The sequence below is a fragment of the Falco cherrug genome, chromosome 8 (genome assembly GCF_023634085.1).
Source record: "Falco cherrug isolate bFalChe1 chromosome 8, bFalChe1.pri, whole genome shotgun sequence".
In the NCBI taxonomy this organism is placed as follows: domain Eukaryota; kingdom Metazoa; phylum Chordata; class Aves; order Falconiformes; family Falconidae; genus Falco; species Falco cherrug.
The window spans coordinates 46205221-46222168 of NC_073704.1; the positions used below are offsets into that span (position 1 = coordinate 46205221).

At 43.0% G+C, this 16948-nt stretch overlaps 2 protein-coding genes and 1 long non-coding RNA gene across 5 annotated transcripts in view; 2 read left to right on the forward strand and 1 right to left on the reverse strand.

Annotated features, from left to right (window-relative positions):
- CTNNA1 (catenin alpha 1) overlaps positions 1–16948 on the reverse strand; it is a 122833-nt gene that overhangs the window by 56155 nt on the left and 49730 nt on the right. The window contains exon 1 of one of the 2 annotated variants that reach the window (XM_055719532.1): positions 3244–3358. The exons of the other annotated variant lie outside the window; for it this stretch is intronic. The gene's annotated coding sequence lies outside the window, so the exon portion shown is untranslated. Of the gene's footprint in view, positions 1–3243; positions 3359–16948 lie in introns of those variants that run through there. 2 annotated transcript variants of the gene reach the window in all.
- LOC114016795 (uncharacterized) lies at positions 2210–3338 on the forward strand. Its single transcript, XR_003561468.2, has 3 exons — positions 2210–2406; positions 2761–2904; positions 3251–3338. It is a non-coding gene; the product is annotated as an uncharacterized LOC114016795 (long non-coding RNA).
- On the forward strand, positions 4236–6975 carry LRRTM2 (leucine rich repeat transmembrane neuronal 2). Of its 2 annotated transcripts, none has more exons than XM_027810332.2 (2): positions 4236–4776; positions 5112–6975. In XM_027810332.2, the coding sequence occupies exons 1-2, from the start codon at positions 4773–4775 to the stop codon at positions 6656–6658; spliced, it is 1551 nt and encodes a 516-aa protein (XP_027666133.1). In that variant the 5' UTR covers positions 4236–4772; the 3' UTR covers positions 6659–6975. The 2 variants fall into 2 exon arrangements, with proteins under 2 accessions (XP_027666133.1, XP_027666134.1); XM_027810333.2 differs by having other exon boundaries at positions 5540–6975.

Here is a 16948-nt window from a genome sequence, read left to right on the forward strand (position 1 = left end):
ACTGAGAGAAAGTGTGCCGCCTCCTACCCGGCCCCAGCCCTCACAGCATACAAACCCCTGCAGAGCCCAGCATCCCTGCTCCCCAAATCAGCACCCAGATGTAAGCCAGATGTGCCACCTAAAAAAGACTGTTTGCTTCAGGTTATCTGTGAATTGTCTTCTGTGCTGCTTGTACAACAGGCAGCATCGTGGCTAATGATGGTGATTTAACAAGTGAAAAATGAATGCTTGGCATAGCTTCCTCTGGGCAAGCAGTGGCAAAGGCAGTTGTATGTCAGCGCACCACCACTGAGCCGTGCTTCGTGGGGAGGCAGGAGATTTAATGCTCAGATTCAGTTTCTCACATGCTTCATTTCTGCCTTGACACATATCCTTTGTAGACATGCAGTTAGGCTAACTGTCCACACCCCTCCCTTACCATGGCATTAGGGCTGCAAACAAATGCCAGATACAGTACTGCTGAGTCAAGACCAGGAAGGGTAAGCAGCCAGGTATGCCACACATGAATTTCAGCAGTGCTTTCACATCCCAGGTCTGCTGGTTGAGGAAGCAGGACTGCACACCGCTGGGCTGCAGGAGAAGTCTCCCACAGCAAGCCCATAGCTCAGCAAAGCACAAGGGCCGCATGGAATCACCTAGGGTTCAGCAAGGACTTGCATCAAAACAAAGATGCCTGCACTCCCCCTCCCGCAGAGCTTGCCATGCCTCGCTGCTCCCACCCGACCCCCCCCTCCCCACCGCCAGGCTGCTGGCCCCACGCTGCCCTCGGCACCCACAGAGAGGGCAAGGCTGGCTCCTGCACTCATCCTGGTACAAAGGGGAATTAAAATGTGGGACCAGTGCCAGGTTCAGAGAGCTGCCAGACAGGGGAGGTGACAGCCACCACGCTATGCCACAGCATACGTGTGTCTTTCGCTCCTAGGAAGGCAGTGACACCCAACCTACAGTGCCCTGCCCCATCCCTCCCACCACCCTCGCCCAAAGGTAGCCTGCAGCTAGCCTGAAGAGCTGGACACATCTGTTGATGATGGATCGATCACCTTGGACATGCCTTCTCCTGACGTGTCTCGAGGCTCACTGCTAATCCAGCTCCATGGTGGCACATCCAAGTGATCACACATGCACAGAAATGCTACAGCCACACGTCTGCTCATCTCCTTTGCCTCACAGACTTACCGATGCAGCACTAAGACCATCTTTCAGCAAAAAAAGCAGCAAATAGGCCTGCGATCCTCAACAGGTTAACGTCCAGCAAAAATTAACGCTATCATTTCTTCAGGGAGAAGGGTGAGCTGTCTGTTTGCACGGTGCCACACATGGGGCTGCAAATCCCAGGTGCCCCGTCCTCGCCTGCAACTCCAGGGCTTGCCATCCTCCAACCCCACAGCACAGAAAGTCCTGCAGCCCACATCTACATCAAGTAAGATTAGCTTATTTGTTGTTCTTAATACACTAGGAAGGCTTCCACAAGATGTCAGCCTAACTAAATGACAACGCTAGCCTAAGGGTGCAATTCTGCTTTTCCAGCACGTGGGTTTAGCAGGAAAACCAGTTCTGCTGCTGCTGCTGCTTCTCCGGACATGGGGTAAGGGAGAAGCTCCCAAAAGGGTTATTTGGTCCTAGCAAGCTTATTCCTGGGGCAGACATGCCATTTTCCCTCTTCATGTTGCACATGACTATTCAGGCTGTTTCTTCAAAGCACCCGTTCTGGCAGAAGTCCCCAGATAGCACTTGTACATGGTTTTCCTCGTCATGCAAGTGGGTTTCCAGTATTGGGAGAAAGGCAATTGCATCAGTTTTGCCAGCAGCTGGGGTTTACTCCCAGCCTATTACGCCCTGAACCCCAGGCAGCTCTCAAGGAACAATGTGAATATTACTGCAGAGTTCCAGACTTAAGAAAATCAGACATTTGCTTTCAGTAATATCTGTTATTTCATGACAAGTGCACATAAAAACATGTTTCGCTAAGAAAAGCGCCCATAAAGTTCGTGTTAACAGTTTCCCAAACAGGGAACTTGCTGGCAAGGTGCTAAATAGCCCTTGTTTGGTTACGGGCCAAAGAACGGAGAGCTTTAGAAAGGAAGCAACTTACCGTGTTTGAACATTAACTCTTAACTCTGTGCCAAATAACACAACCTTAATGTGGGAGGAACCTACCAACAGATACTGATGCAAAAAGCAAAACGTTTTGAAAAGATACCCGATTTCAGCCTCCTGGTAATAGTCAAATGACGTAGCACAGGAGAGGTGTAACATTTGACCTTATAGCCATTGTCATTTTATTAATTACACCCTTTGGAATGTTGTTTTTAAATGTTACGTTGCTGTGTTTAGATGTTATTAAAATTCAAATCAACAATTCAAGACTTTGCACCAGATGAGCTGCTATGAGAAGCGCAACCACAGGTACCTCGGCACGGTAGATCCATCAGACAGCTGGCAACTGACAGCTAAGGCTGGATTTCAGCTTCTGTACTTCTTGTACAGTGAACATTAAACATGAAGAAACTCTTTAAACAGGTTTATGTAATTTCTTTGCATGTATTTCTTTCACTCTAGAGCAAATGTGAAAATATTTACAGTAGCAGAACAACTTGAGAAATTCATCTAGCATTTCCTAATTGTTTTACCGTGAGAGATAGTTACTTTCCTAATGGGTTGGGGTGTTTTGTTTTGCTTTGGGTTTTTTGGGTGGGCTTGAAGTTTTCTTTTTGTTTGTTTTCAGAGTTCACCTTTCCTATCCCTTTACTTCCCACTTAGTGCTTCCCTTCAGTGTGCTCTGGATGCGACAGCCCACCACAGAGAGGAAGTACCAGTCAGCATTACAATTATGCCATGGGACAGCAAAGGGAGAAGCAGGCAGAAAAACAAGTACCTCTAAGGAACCCAAGCTTACTGACAAAGGTAAATGGTCATTTTTATTTTAAAACCTTCTTTTGACACAATTCATCAACTTCTTCCATCAGCATGGGAAGCTTGTTATTCTCAGCTCATCCCGTATCTTGAAGTCCTAACTGATACCTCACCACTACAGAGCAAACATTTTCAAGTGCCTTCTACTACATTACTGCTTTATATCTTAAGGTGAAAATAGAAAAGCTCATCCAAGTTGCTTGGAGCAGGAAGCTAGCACCCCCCCCATCCACACCAAGTCAAGGCCAGAGCAGCTGTGCCGAAGGCCTTCCTGCATATGCATGCAAAAATCCTAAAAAAGTAAAAATTAAATCAAGTCTGTTCATTTACCTTTCAGAACCAGCTGTCCTGGAGAAGAGTTTGCTCCAGATAAAAGGGCAATGAACCTTTAAAACAAGCAGCCATGACAGCATATTTGCCTCCTCCTCACTGTGCGTGCCTGCTCCAGCCAAAGACCGGCCTGGCTGTAACCGCGTGGGCAGCTTTGCAGGGTCACGGTTTCTGCAAACGCAGATTTCTGCAACTCTAAAACACACATAATTGTTATGGACCTGCCCAGCAGTGAGATGCTAATGGCAGTAGTGTCCCCCCTTTTGCAGGTTACACACCAGAGTGTAAGCGGTGACCACAAGGAAGCCCTCAAAGAGCTCCGAGCCCCGACTGTAAATGCCAACCTCACAACATCCCCTCTGCACTCCAGTCCCAGCAAAAAGCAAGCAGAAAAGCCACCGTCTGGGGGGCAGGAGGGGGGGGGAAGATTCTCTAGTTTCATAACTGCATGCTGTCAAGCTGGCTTCCAATTAAATTTTTCCTGTGCCCTAGCGCAAGCTTTGCTTTTTCCAGAAATTTCTCATCGCTTGAAACATTTGCTCCTGTCCTTTGCTCCCTGGCTGGGCGCTGTACCTTCTGACACACCGCCTTCATCCAAATGACTGCTCTCTCCCTTTACCACTTTTGCAGGGACCACAGCCACACACAGCTGTTAGGCGTAGCTTTAAGCTGCCAAAGCCCTCTCACCCCTGTGAAAAGCTGGTGCTAACTGGCACCCTCTATTCAAACTGTGCACATTCTGCACCTGAAAGTTCCTTTTATGCAGCAATATTTAACAGAAAACTGGCAGCAGCCAGCACTAAGGCACTTCCAACCGCAGCTCTGCGCTGCTTTTAATGCCAGCGGAATACAGCCAGCACAGATGCAGGAGGGGGGAGCGGGGTGGTGCAAGTCTTTCCTAATCCTATCGTGGGGACGAAGGACTCCTACCGTTGATTTCCCCCCCCATCCCATCCCCCCCCCCCCCCCCCCCCCCCATCAGTGGTCTTTAACACGATCACAGTATGCACCACAATGCTTTAAAACAGCAAAGCTTCTGGAAAACCCAAACAAAAGGAACGTCACCAGGTGACGTCAGCCTATATACAGCCCTGTGTGGTCACAGCGCATAAGCAAATCCATTCTTGTACCGCTTCCCTGAAAAGCTTTTCAGTAAATGCACTCATGCTACTACAGGAGCTTCTCTCAGCAATAAGCCACCCATCTGCCATCAACAAGTTAGGACTAAAGGAAGCCACAGCTGCGGAAAAAGAAAACGTGAGCTTCAATTAAACAGCTGAGCAGCCACAGAGGACGAAAACTTGTCTTAAGAGTTGATTTAAAAATTGCAGACCTGTCAGAGGAGATCAAGCCAGTGATTTCAAAAGGAATATTCCAGGAGAGCATCGTGGATTCAATTTTGCACTAATATCAAAGGACACTAAACCCAGTAAATTATTCAAAGGCTATCTTACATTAGAGCCTTTTACAGACTCACCGTGTTGAGTCTAAAACTACGACTGAATGCAACCTCCAATGTACTCAAAAGAATGGGTAAGTTCCTGCGTTTCTATATACCTTGTATAATGAATGACCGGCTATGCTTTAAAGGAGCCGTTAGATGCTAAAGCAAATTTTTCTGCACTGAACCTTATGAAAAAAATGTTTTCCAATTGTGACACTGTAATGCTCCGTAATAGAGATAAAGACTCATCCTAAGTGTAATAACCAAGTATTCTGTTTTTCGTAGTAAGTTGTTTCTTGCATTTAGAATTAGCTTGTCGGAAATGCATGGCAATGTTATCTGCAGTGAAATCTTCCATCGTGATGTTCAAAGTGTACTGATAAGGCTATCCTATCTTGTTGTTTTCCTAAATTATATTCTGCAGGCTTACATTTCAAGTGGCCATTAGGGGCTCGTATGCTGGCAGCACTATATGCAATGAGTATGGTTTTAAAAATGCTGCCTGCCTTGGGCATGGCTTGTCCACCAAAATGTCGCTGTGAGAAGCTGCTCTTTTACTGTGACTCTCAGGGGTTTCACTCAGTGCCAAACACCACTGAAAAGGGCTCGCTAGGTTTGTCACTGAGGCACAATTATATTTCTGAACTTGAAAGGGATCAATTTGCAAGCTTCAGTCAACTTACTTGGCTTCACTTAGATCATAATCAAATTGCAACAGTCAGAGAAGATTCTTTTCAAGGACTGTATAAACTTAAGGAATTAGTCTTAAGTTCCAACAAAATCTTTCATTTGCCAAACACAACTTTTAGCCAACTGCTTAACCTGCAGAATTTGGACCTCTCTTTTAATCAGTTATCCTCTCTGCACCCCGAGCTCTTCTACGGCCTTCGCAAGCTACAGACCTTGCACTTGCGATCCAACTCTCTGCGGACCATCCCGGTCCGCCTGTTCTGGGACTGTCGTAGCCTGGAGTTCCTGGATTTGAGCACAAACCGCTTGCGAAGTTTGGCTCGCAATGGATTTGCGGGATTAATCAAGCTGAGGGAGCTTCACCTAGAGCACAACCAGCTGACAAAGATTAATTTTGCTCACTTCCTCCGGCTGAGCAGCCTGCACACCCTCTTCTTGCAGTGGAACAAAATTAGCAACTTGACATGTGGGATGGAGTGGACCTGGGGCACCTTAGAAAAGCTCGATTTGACTGGAAACGAGATCAAAGCCATTGACCTAACCGTCTTTGAAACTATGCCTAACCTTAAAACCCTCCTAATGGATAACAACAAGCTCACCACTCTGGATTCCAAGATCCTAAGTTCCCTGACAGCCCTCACCACCGTGGGCCTCTCCGGCAATCTGTGGGAATGCAGCCCAAAGATCTGCGCCTTGGCCACATGGTTGAGTGGCTTCCAAGGTCGGTGGGAGCACTCCATCCTCTGCCATAGCCCCGACCACACCCAGGGAGAGGACATTCTGGATGCAGTGTATGGTTTTCAGCTTTGCTGGAATTTATCGACTGTTGTTACGCCCGTGGCTACGACATACACAGCTCCAACTACCGAGTACACAAAAAGAATAAGCTCTTCTCATTTCCATATGGGAGACAAAGAGATTCCAACTACGGCAGGCATGGTCGTTACCACCGAAGAACATTTCCCTGAGCCAAACAATGCCATCTTCACTCAGAGGGTAATTACAGGAACAATGGCTTTATTGTTTTCTTTCTTTTTTATCATTTTTATAGTGTTCATCTCCAGGAAGTGCTGCCCTCCCACATTACGAAGAATTAGGCAGTGCTCAATGATCCAAAACCACAGGCAGCTCCGATCCCAAACACGGCTGCATATGGCAAATATATCAGACCAAGGACCCTATAACGAATATGAACCCACCCACGAAGGACCCTTCATCATCATTAATGGCTACGGACAGTGCAAGTGTCAGCAGCTGCCATATAAAGAATGTGAAGTATAATACCTACATGCCATCAAAAATTAAATCAGATAAGTAACCTATTTTAAAATTGTAGGGGACCTACATCAGATTCTAATTTTTACAAATGTTGACATAAAGCCTAATTTTCCAAGCTACTTAATGGAAACATTGTTTATGGAGTGGTGCCGTATTTTTAAGTTTTTTTAAAAAATAAATCCATAATATTTTCAGTGTTAAAGAAGCAATGATTACATTAAACTTGCACTCCTAATGTTTAAAAGTCTAAAGAGATGCTCACCTCAAACTATGTAAAATGTTTCATGTTATGTAATTATATGACTGTGTGTAAACATTTATACCCGAGTCTCCATATTCTACTTTTTCTAATGAGAACAGTCTGAGGGGAAGGATGCTGGATATCTGCACAGAGATCTGCGGGGGGACATACGCTCCGTTTGTTCCACTGCAGCTGTAGGATCCCAAACACTCCAGCTGGCTCCATTCACTTTAAAGGCAGCCGTGGAGGAAGATCTTCCTCCTCTGGTAATTTCATTCCAGTAAAAAAGGGGAGGGGAAACAAACAAACAAAAAAATAATAATGCAGAAAGAGCAACAAAGGTCCAGGTGGGGATTTAAAGTGCATTGGGAACCAGGGAATTTAGTTTAAATACAATTTTCCTATCTGCACATTCATAGTTTGGCTTGCTTAAACAGACCTGGCTAAAGATCACAACAGATACAGAAAGGAGCAGTTCACACGGTCACAAATTAGCAGGACAGTCACAAATTCGCAGGACAACTCTCCAGGTGCTTACAAAGTAGGCAGTGTAGCTTATTTAGGAAGGCTTAGTATGACGGGATCAATTCTAAATATTAAGCGCATTCAATTCTTATCAGCTCTCTGATTTGACTTGACAATGCTTTTCATGAATTCAGACTAATAACTTATGACTAGGAACAAACAGCATTTCAACACCTTTTCATGTGTAAATAACCTTAATGCAAGTTTTTCTTAATTAAAAGTAAATATCAGCCGGGAGGTTAAGGAGAAGAGGGAAGGAAGGAAGGAAGAAGCCTCTCTTTGTCCCCCCGCTGCCTCCCCCCAGCTGAGGCTTCCTCTCGCCTGGAAGCTATTTTCATGCACTAACTCCACTGGTTTCTCTGGAGACAGAATTAGCCCCTGTAATATAAGCTCTCATTTGTCCTCCTCTTCCAAAATTCAAGGTAATTACCATTTTTTTAAAAAAGCAACCTACACCTTCTTGTTAAGTTTGGATAATGTAATTAGTTTATAGAATAGTTCACTGAAAAATGTTTCATTTCTTACTTGACATGGGACAGAATCTAAACTAGTACGCTGTTTAAAAGAATCACCTATAAATATATACACACACACCCCTCATTCTTAAGGAGTAATTTGATTTCTTTAGCCAGAAGTACCATATTGCTATTTATACTATATTATGAAATTATATGTAAATATTTGCAGAACTATGCAGCGATGGTGGTACTCGGATGCCACGGGGGTGGGGGGTGGGGGGGGTCTGCAAAGGATTACATTATTTTTAAGTCAACTGCTCAAATATTGTAAACATTCTAACCAAAGCTAAAAGGACCGGAGGGATGGAACATTTTTTTAATATAAATATATATATATACATGTCTGTATAACTTAAAAAAAAAATGTGTTGTGTCCAATGCTGCAGTGTTAAACAATTACCAGCACACACCGATGAAGAAATTCCTCACAGTGTTGACATACCTTGAACAAATCAGTAATTACAGTATGCTAATTGTGTTGTACTAAACTATTCTGCAAACTTTTTAAACAGAAAAAAAATCACTGCATAAAAATCTGTTAGCTATTTCACTCTGCTTTTATATATCTGTATTACCACTTAGTGAGCTATTTAGGGTGCAATTATACAACAGTTTGATGTTTTATTGTGGAATGAATTCGTCCAAGGCAATTACAGCAAGCTAAGTGACTTCTGTTAAGATTTTACATAAAGATTTTTCAATTACTGGTTTTGAAGATATTAATTTGCATCATTTTATTTTTACATGCAGTGCCCTTATTATAAAACAAATATTTTGTTTACTTCCTGTGACTCTGTACTTTAATGGAAAAGATTCAGTGAAGCCTAATGGTTTTCTATAGATACACCTTTGAACACTTCTGTTTATACTACAGTGAGCCGATTTACACCTATTCTAGGAAATCAATTACTGCTTTTAACTGAATACGATAAAACCTGTGGGGCAGGTGGACAAAGAGCAAAAATTCTGTTTGATGAAATCCCACACGAGCCAGAAAGCCAGACCTAAGCTGATAAGTACAAAAATGTATTGGTATCCAAGGATATTTAGCTGCTTGTAGAAAGACTTGCTTCGTTCCTTACCATGAGTAAGTGCTCGCAGCACTTCCCTGACATCCAGGCTTTTGCCCTGCTCTGGGCAGGTGAGCGTGCATCGCTTCCTCAGCAGCGACCTGCCCCTGACTGTGCACCTTCCCTTACCTCGCGTTAACCAACATGATGGTCTGCACCGGGGGAACTGGAAAGCAGACACTTTTGGAATGGTTTTCATGTACAGCTGCAGGGTACCAGCAGAGAAAGTTATAACTGAACTCGTTAATTACACTGGCAGCCAAATAGTCTGACTACACTACCATCAACCATCAGGTATCAATACTGAAACTCTGACATCCTCAGCTGCATTTGCAAGAAGGAATTCCACCTTCCTCCTCCACACCCAGCCAGAACCCCTTGCTGTGAGGCAGTTCAAAAGGTACCACGTCAGTCTTCCACATGGTAACAAGAAGTGGCTGCTTGACTGAAGTGCTGAGGTTCCTCCCAAGGAGGTGCTTTCCTAACACCCCAGCTCTGTGCAGAAACCCACTTCATCCTTATTAGCTTATAATTATGCCAAGAAGAGTAAAGACAGATGTTCCAGCAATGCTGGATTTAATCCTCCTCTCCATCCTAGCCACTCACGCCAATCTTCCAAGCATTACAGCACCGTTCCAGTGTCTCTCAAAGCAAACACACCCAGGCACCTAACGTCTCTCCCGCACCAGCATCCCCAGTTTCCACTGGTCCCAGTGCTGCTTTGGCTTGCAGACAGGAAAGCAGGAGGCCAGCAGACACAGCCTAGCACAGCACCGTTCAATTTTCCTTTGAGTCTGTACTACACACTAATACACAGCCCATCTCCAAAATGCCATGGTTTATATCTGCCATTTCCAAAAGCATTTGTTGCCAGGTTCCAGGCATAAGCAAAGCAATTCCACAAACATTACATTTAGGGTAACAGGTATCATAAAACTCGCAGAATGTCAAACACTGGCAGTGAAGTCAACTTAAATTCCCTTAGGAGGGACAGCAAATGGCAGGAAAAGCCATCACTCCACACAAGGACACAACCAGAGGCTGTTAATTCTTGCAGTTTTTTTCTCGTGTGGTTGGTCTGCGTGGTTTTTTGTGTGTGTGTGTGTGTGTGTGTGAAGTTACTGTCTTCCATTCTCAATTGCTTGTGACTGCTTCCAGGCAAGGAGGGTATTGTAATAAGTGCATTACTCAGCAGTCTCCGATTTATTTTGTTTATGAAAAAAGAACCATGACAATTTGGTTTAAATTAATTGTATTTCAGCATGAGCACTGGCTGATGACAAGAGGCTGTTAACTTGCTCTCCCCAAATACCATCTCTGTTGCACAGCCTCGGTTTCTACAGGTACTAAATGGCATTATAGGTGCTTCACCACCTCTAGGCACCGCCTCATGCAAGTGCTCACGGCCTTCTGGAAATGAAAATTTCTTCTACTTCTCTCGAGATCCTCATCCCATCCAAAGATCTCCTCTAGCCTCCCTGATCTCCAGCCAGCTTTTCCTTGTCCCCACCCTCATGTCAGTGAAATGCAAACCCAGCAGTACAAGTTCAATTTTTGAGTCATCATACTGGAATGGGTCTGAATTTATGCTTTTAGTTCCCTTCTCGTTAGTCGCTCTGCATTAGATCATCATTTAAATGCACACAACTAAAAATTACTCGATGAAGAGTAAAATGGGTTAGCGTTTAGTCTCCAGCTGAAGTGTTCCTCTGCACAGAGCTCCCATTTCCTAGCAGACAGAAATATAATTAATAATGCTGTATCAATGTTTGTTTGCTTTTTCCCCCAAGCAGAAATTATCTGATTTTTCAGCAATAAGCTTAGCCTGCATGCAAATCTAAGCATCTGAGCTTATGTCCCATTACCCCCCTTAGAAGACAGTGCCTACTGCTAACATTAAAAATCAGAAATATCCTGTGGCTTTAAACCAGAAATCTGCAACAGACTCATTTTTTAATGTGTCTAAGTTAATTTCTATACTACTTTAATGAAAATAAAGTTGATTTAATTTTGTGATCTGCGCAGCTATCAAAATCCATCTGTTCAGACCTATGAAATCTACCCAAAAGCTGAATTTCATCTTTCTTATAGAGTTTTCCATAAAAATTAAAAGTTCAGAGAGCGATATAGTATTTCTCCTCCTCCCCCAAAAAAGGAACAAGTGAGGAACAACAAAAATCAAAGGCAGCTGCACAGCAGCAGCTCCTCCCTCCCCCACATTTTTCTCCATTGCAAAGGGTCCGATATCCTAAAACTGGTGCTGGGCTTTTGATTTTTAAGCCATCACAATAGCAAGATGCTTTAAGATCATTTCAGAGTCAGCTGGAAATGGAGCATTTCACATCTTGCATAAAAAACCTTTTGAGAAGTATCTAGGGAAAGGTAACAGAAGCTTTGATGGCTATAATCAAGCCTCAGATGGGGCAAAGCTTGTGCTAAGGGCAAAACACCATGCAGCCTGTGCACCTCTGGCATAAGCACTGAAAAGCTACACCTGCTATTCTTCAACTGCTCCTTTGTTAAAAAAAAAAAAAAAAAAAAAACACAAAACAAAACACAACAACAACAAAAAGCAAACAAAACCCACCCCATTTTTCTTTTTATTAATGTAAACATTAGTAAGTGAACTATTCTACCAGCTTAGCAACCAGAGATTAAAAGGAGTTCTAGATGCATTGTATTTAAATTACGTTTAAAGAGCCAACTTCTGGTGGGAGGGGGTGTAAGTAATGGAGTAAAATGAAGTGCAGTGTACAGAAAATTTTTGTTATTAAAATTGTGTATACTGTAAAACTGGATTTGCCTCTTTCTTCCTCCCTTTTCAAACAGAGGTGTCAAAAGCTCATTATTTCACAACACATTAAGGCCAGCCTACATCCACTATCCAAAGCAGACAAGTCAGGTTTGCCAGCCCATTTGCCATAATCACATCAAATACAGCACTTTCTGTCATGCTACAGTAAATGACCTGGTCTGCATGGGTTCTTCCCAAACCACGTTTTTGCTAGTCAAAGAGATGTCTTGTGTAAGCAAGATGAGAGAGTGACAACCAAACCAAAGCCAAATAAACTCTTGGCCCTTGAGACTGAACCCCTGTTGAGTACCTGCATCAGCAGCAGCACAGGCAGCATCACCTCTCCAGCATGCTGGCACAAGCCCCAGTGTGACCCCCCCAGAGGCTGCCTGCAGGGCTGCCAAGACCTGGCTCTAACCCTGGCTGTCCCCCTTGGGTCACCTGGTAGACCACCGTGACCACGCTTGTCATGCTGCCAGCCAGGAGCATGGCATTTCCAATAGGACCACCTCGCCAAGAATTTAGCAAGGACAAATAATCCATATCCTTTTATAGATATGTCAAACTAGCAAGACATCACTTCATCTCTGAATTACAGCCATCTAGAAAGTGTCAGAAATACATCCCCTGTACAAGAAATGTTCTTTATACGGGCTACCACAATGAACCTACCGTTCAAAACCACAGTGCTTCAATAACATGAGAAAGATTTCTGATTTAGAGAAGTGACAAGTTCACAGACACAAACCAAAAGCCTTGATACAACAGCCGAACAAAAGAACAAGTTTTGGGATGTTCCAAGATGATTACATGCACTGAACTGCCAGCTAAAGTAATTTTGGTAGCTAAGCCTTAGCTGCATTTACTTTTTTGCAAAAGGTTTGTCTGGCACAAGTTCTCAAGGGTTTTAAATGTCAGTCAGCTAACTGCCTCTCAATTCCTTCTAATACTTCGAAGAAGCACAGAAATCTAATTTCTTAAACCCCCAAGAAGACTAATTTTAAGATAAACAGCATCTCAAATGCAAACCTAGTTGTTTTCACAAAGGTAAGATACATAAGAGGAAAAAAAATGGTATTCTGAATATGGCATGCAAAACCTTTAAATCCAATTAGTAACAAGGAAATGTCAACATCCCTAGCAACTGGCTTTTAAATGTAGGATGTATTAAGACAACTGCAAAAAAAATTGAGACTCAAGAATCTGACCAGAGAGGGCTGCACAAGCAAATTGAAAACTGCAGCACATCTGGGAAAGCGCCAACTCCCTCCTCCGGTGAGTGCACAGGCTAAGGGACAGAATTCAGTCCAAGTGCTCATCCACCATAAAACCCTGATGTTAATATTTACTGTAATCTGTTCTTAAGAAAAAAAAGCTTTAGGAAGTCATCATTACCTATTCAACAATTTCATTACCACAAAGACACTAGGAAAAGAATTGTTCTATAATGAATTAAAGCTCCATCATATTCAACATCAGGAACAGTGTGCTCTAGGAGTTATTTCGGAAGATTTTTACAATGAGGGTGGTGAAACACTGGCTCGGGTTGCCCAGAGAGGTGGCAGATGCCCCATTCCTGGAAACATTCAGGGTCAGGTTGGACAGGGCTCTGAGCTACCTGATCTAGTTGAAGATGTCCCTATTGCAGGGGCGTTGGACTAGATGACCTTTAAAAGGTCCTTTCCACCCCAAACTATCCTATGATTCTACAAAACAAAAAGCAAACAAAAAAACCCAACTAAACAAAACCAAGCAAGCAAAAACCAAAACACAAGACTACAATTGCCCCATTAACAAAATTTCATGTTTATTTCTGTGATGCATGATTAAAGAGATTTGGCTACTAAGGGCATTCAGCAAATGTTTCTGGGCTGAGAGGTAACTAAAATGTTATTTTAGTTCTGCAGATTCTGTTTTAATCAACAAGGTCTAAGAAATTTGACCTTTTCTTCATTCTTAGTCTGCTAAAAGGGCAAGAACAAAAACTTAAATATAGACAAAAATCATTTGAGACCTTCTGAACTGGCAGCATAAAAACCAGCAGCTAGGAGCTGAATGGTGACCAGAGGGGATTATATCTTTGGTTAAATACAAGCTCTTCTCCCCAGTATGTAACAAAAACACTTCCAGTATACACACAAGCAAAACTAAAGTGGTATTTTCTGCTACTAGGACATTTTAAGAAACTAGTAAGTCTTCCTTTTTAAAAATAGAGTATTTATTTTAAATGCTGTTCAAGTAACTTACAAGTAGTAGAGCCTGCTGGGAGAAAACAGGGGTATGTTGAATACTCAAGCAGACTAGACACAGCGAAAGTACTGGTTTTCTTTTCCACCAATCCTTACTCCTAAAGAGTGTGCAGTGCATTTTTGCTTGATATAGGTGCATTTATACTAGTTTAAAAAAGCAGCCTTATTTCATGAAAAGTCTTGAAGTAAGTGGAAAAGGTTCATCCATCAAGAAAGTTCTTAAATAATGAATGGGTCCTAATTCTTTACAGTCAAAAGCAATTAATTTTCTGTATTATAATCAGGAGAATAAATCTGAAAAATCCATTCTCATGGTTCTGATCTGAAGGTAGTGTTGTTGCAGTTGAATTTTTATCTCTAAATGCAGGAGCAACGAGGACTTCTGCTGTTTAAACATACAATCTTCTACCAAACAGAACAGCTTTACTGCATATTTAATAGGTAGAACCGATTTTGCGAGACTGCATGAGATTAGAGACAGCACTAGATACAAGAAATGCATTTCAAGTAGAAAGGTCCTTCCATGATACCTCTCAACTGTACACCTACAAAAATTCTTGAAATATCCTTTATGAAGTGTACAAAATAGTGCACAAAAGCTTACTGCAAAGAGTAGTTTTACTTATATGTTTGCAAAGAGCTAAAAATATCGAGAAGAGTGTTAATGCGGAATCCAGCTCAGCCTACAGCAAGTATTCTTGCTCTCATTTGCTCTCTTCCCTTTAACTCCTAAATAATCCATCACGTACCCAGAACCTCTGCTTCAAAAGCCATGTGCTGTTAGCTGGGACTATCAATTTCTGCCCTCAAATAGACTGCTTCAACCCTGATACCACCTTAAGGTTTTAATCTCTCAGAGAAGAAAAAAGCCTGTGAAATTAATAAAGCTCTTACTAAAGCTAATAATGATGCAATCTGCTAGCAGTGAGAACATGGGAAGGGGGACAGGGACACAGACGACAAGTGAGTTTCCATCTCTAACAAGGGGAATGTACATACGCATTCTCCTCACTGCAGAGACTTCCAGAAGCCTTGTTAATCTCTGCTTGGACCAAGTCAAATTTTAACTACCCAATCCGACTCACCTGACCCAGAAGGGAGTCGCACAGCAAACACCCTCAGCACACACCTCTCAAGGGGTGCGAGCCAGGAGCAAACTACTAAGTCGGGAAAACCACACAGCAGGCCATCCTGCAAGCCCCCAGGTCTAACCGTATAGCTCTCATTTAGAGAGCAAAAGCATCATCTATGTTGTCCTCAGGACAAGACAACATGCTTCAGTAAAGACGTGGAACTACTTATTGATTGAGTCTAGCCCTGAAGCATGCCATCCCCAAAAGAACAGCAACATCTGTTGGCCTACAGAGACTTAGGATTAACTCCATGCTTGAAATTCTGGTTGAATAATTTAAACATTAAGGAATTCTTCCTCAGTCTTTCCAGATAGCCCTGAAGATGCAGATAGCTGTATCACTGCTTCCAGGTCGGACGAACACCAAGCTCGGCACCCAGGGGAACAGGAGACCACTGCAAGGCAGACCCAGAGCACAGGCAGCCAGGTTTGGCAACTCCTAATGACAGCTGAAAGCTGTATAGGTATCAAGCGTCTATCTTTAGGGTTCAAGCTTTCAGAAATTTAAAAGCCACAGAGCAGGCAGGCAAAGCCATCTCTAGTTTTATTATTCTCTATGGATGAGCAGTTTAGCTCTGGGACACCTATTAGCACCATGGCAGCTGTGAAACTTAGAAATGGGAGAGCTCTGACTACATGACAGATGCCTTTTGCCTGCAATTAACATCCAGTCCTAAGACACCAGAAACTTCAGAAAAGGCTAAGATTAGACATTTAATTATATTGAACTACAGAAAAAAAAAATACAGTTAAGCTTTGGCAGGTACTACTTCTTCAACATGACACTACACTCTTGAGCAAAACAAATATAACAGATACCTTTGACAAGTTACTATAGACTATGGTGACAGTTTTAGGAGCCGTATATACATCCTTTACTGAAACTACAAAGTAGCATGCGCAATGTCCCATGTGTAATGAGCTTTTGCCAGGTATTACTCTCTGCCACCCTGAGTAGAGAGCAAGTCTCCAGACCAGCTAAAGTCAGTCAGTCCTTTGGATAAGGGACATCTGCTGCCTATAGTTAAAATAGTTAAACACCCACATATGCACAGCGTAACATAACGTAACAATGAAATCGGGACTAAGGCATTTCAGGTATTTACAGATCACGCGTGCAACTTCAAAACACCTTCAGTGCTGGGAACTGCTGAACAAGTTGCAATGCCTCTTCCACTCCATGTTTTGGATTTGTCAGTGATACAGATATTTGTTGAGAAACCTGAAACTCTGAGAAAACCACCACTTTGTTCCAAATCTGAGAAGTGTTTATGAAATGAACTCAAAGCTCCTGTTCCCATGCTGCCCATGCTGCAGGGATGTACCCTTACCAGCAGGGACCAGGACAGCAAACACCGCCCCACACACAGCGAGGTTCTCGTGCAAAAAGCACTTGCACAGAAGCAGTAACATTACACAGAGACCTGGAATGTGGAAGTGCTCAGCACCCTCCTCTACTGCAGCTCAAGACTACTCCAGGACCTGCCCGTGACTAACGCCATAAAACACAGCGGACAAATGAAAGCACTGACAGTGGAGAACGATTCCAGCACACCACACAGATAAATTTCAGGGATATTACCCCTTCATATCTACAACTGTCTATGGACAACAATTAACTTGACAAAGCATGCCAATGAGAGCATCTAGAGACACATGAAAAAGTTTTATACTACATTCAAATGAGCCGATGCTACTAGACTGCAGACGGCTTGCTGCTTCTTAGTGGGCACTGGATCATTTGAATATGCCACAGTAAAGCTG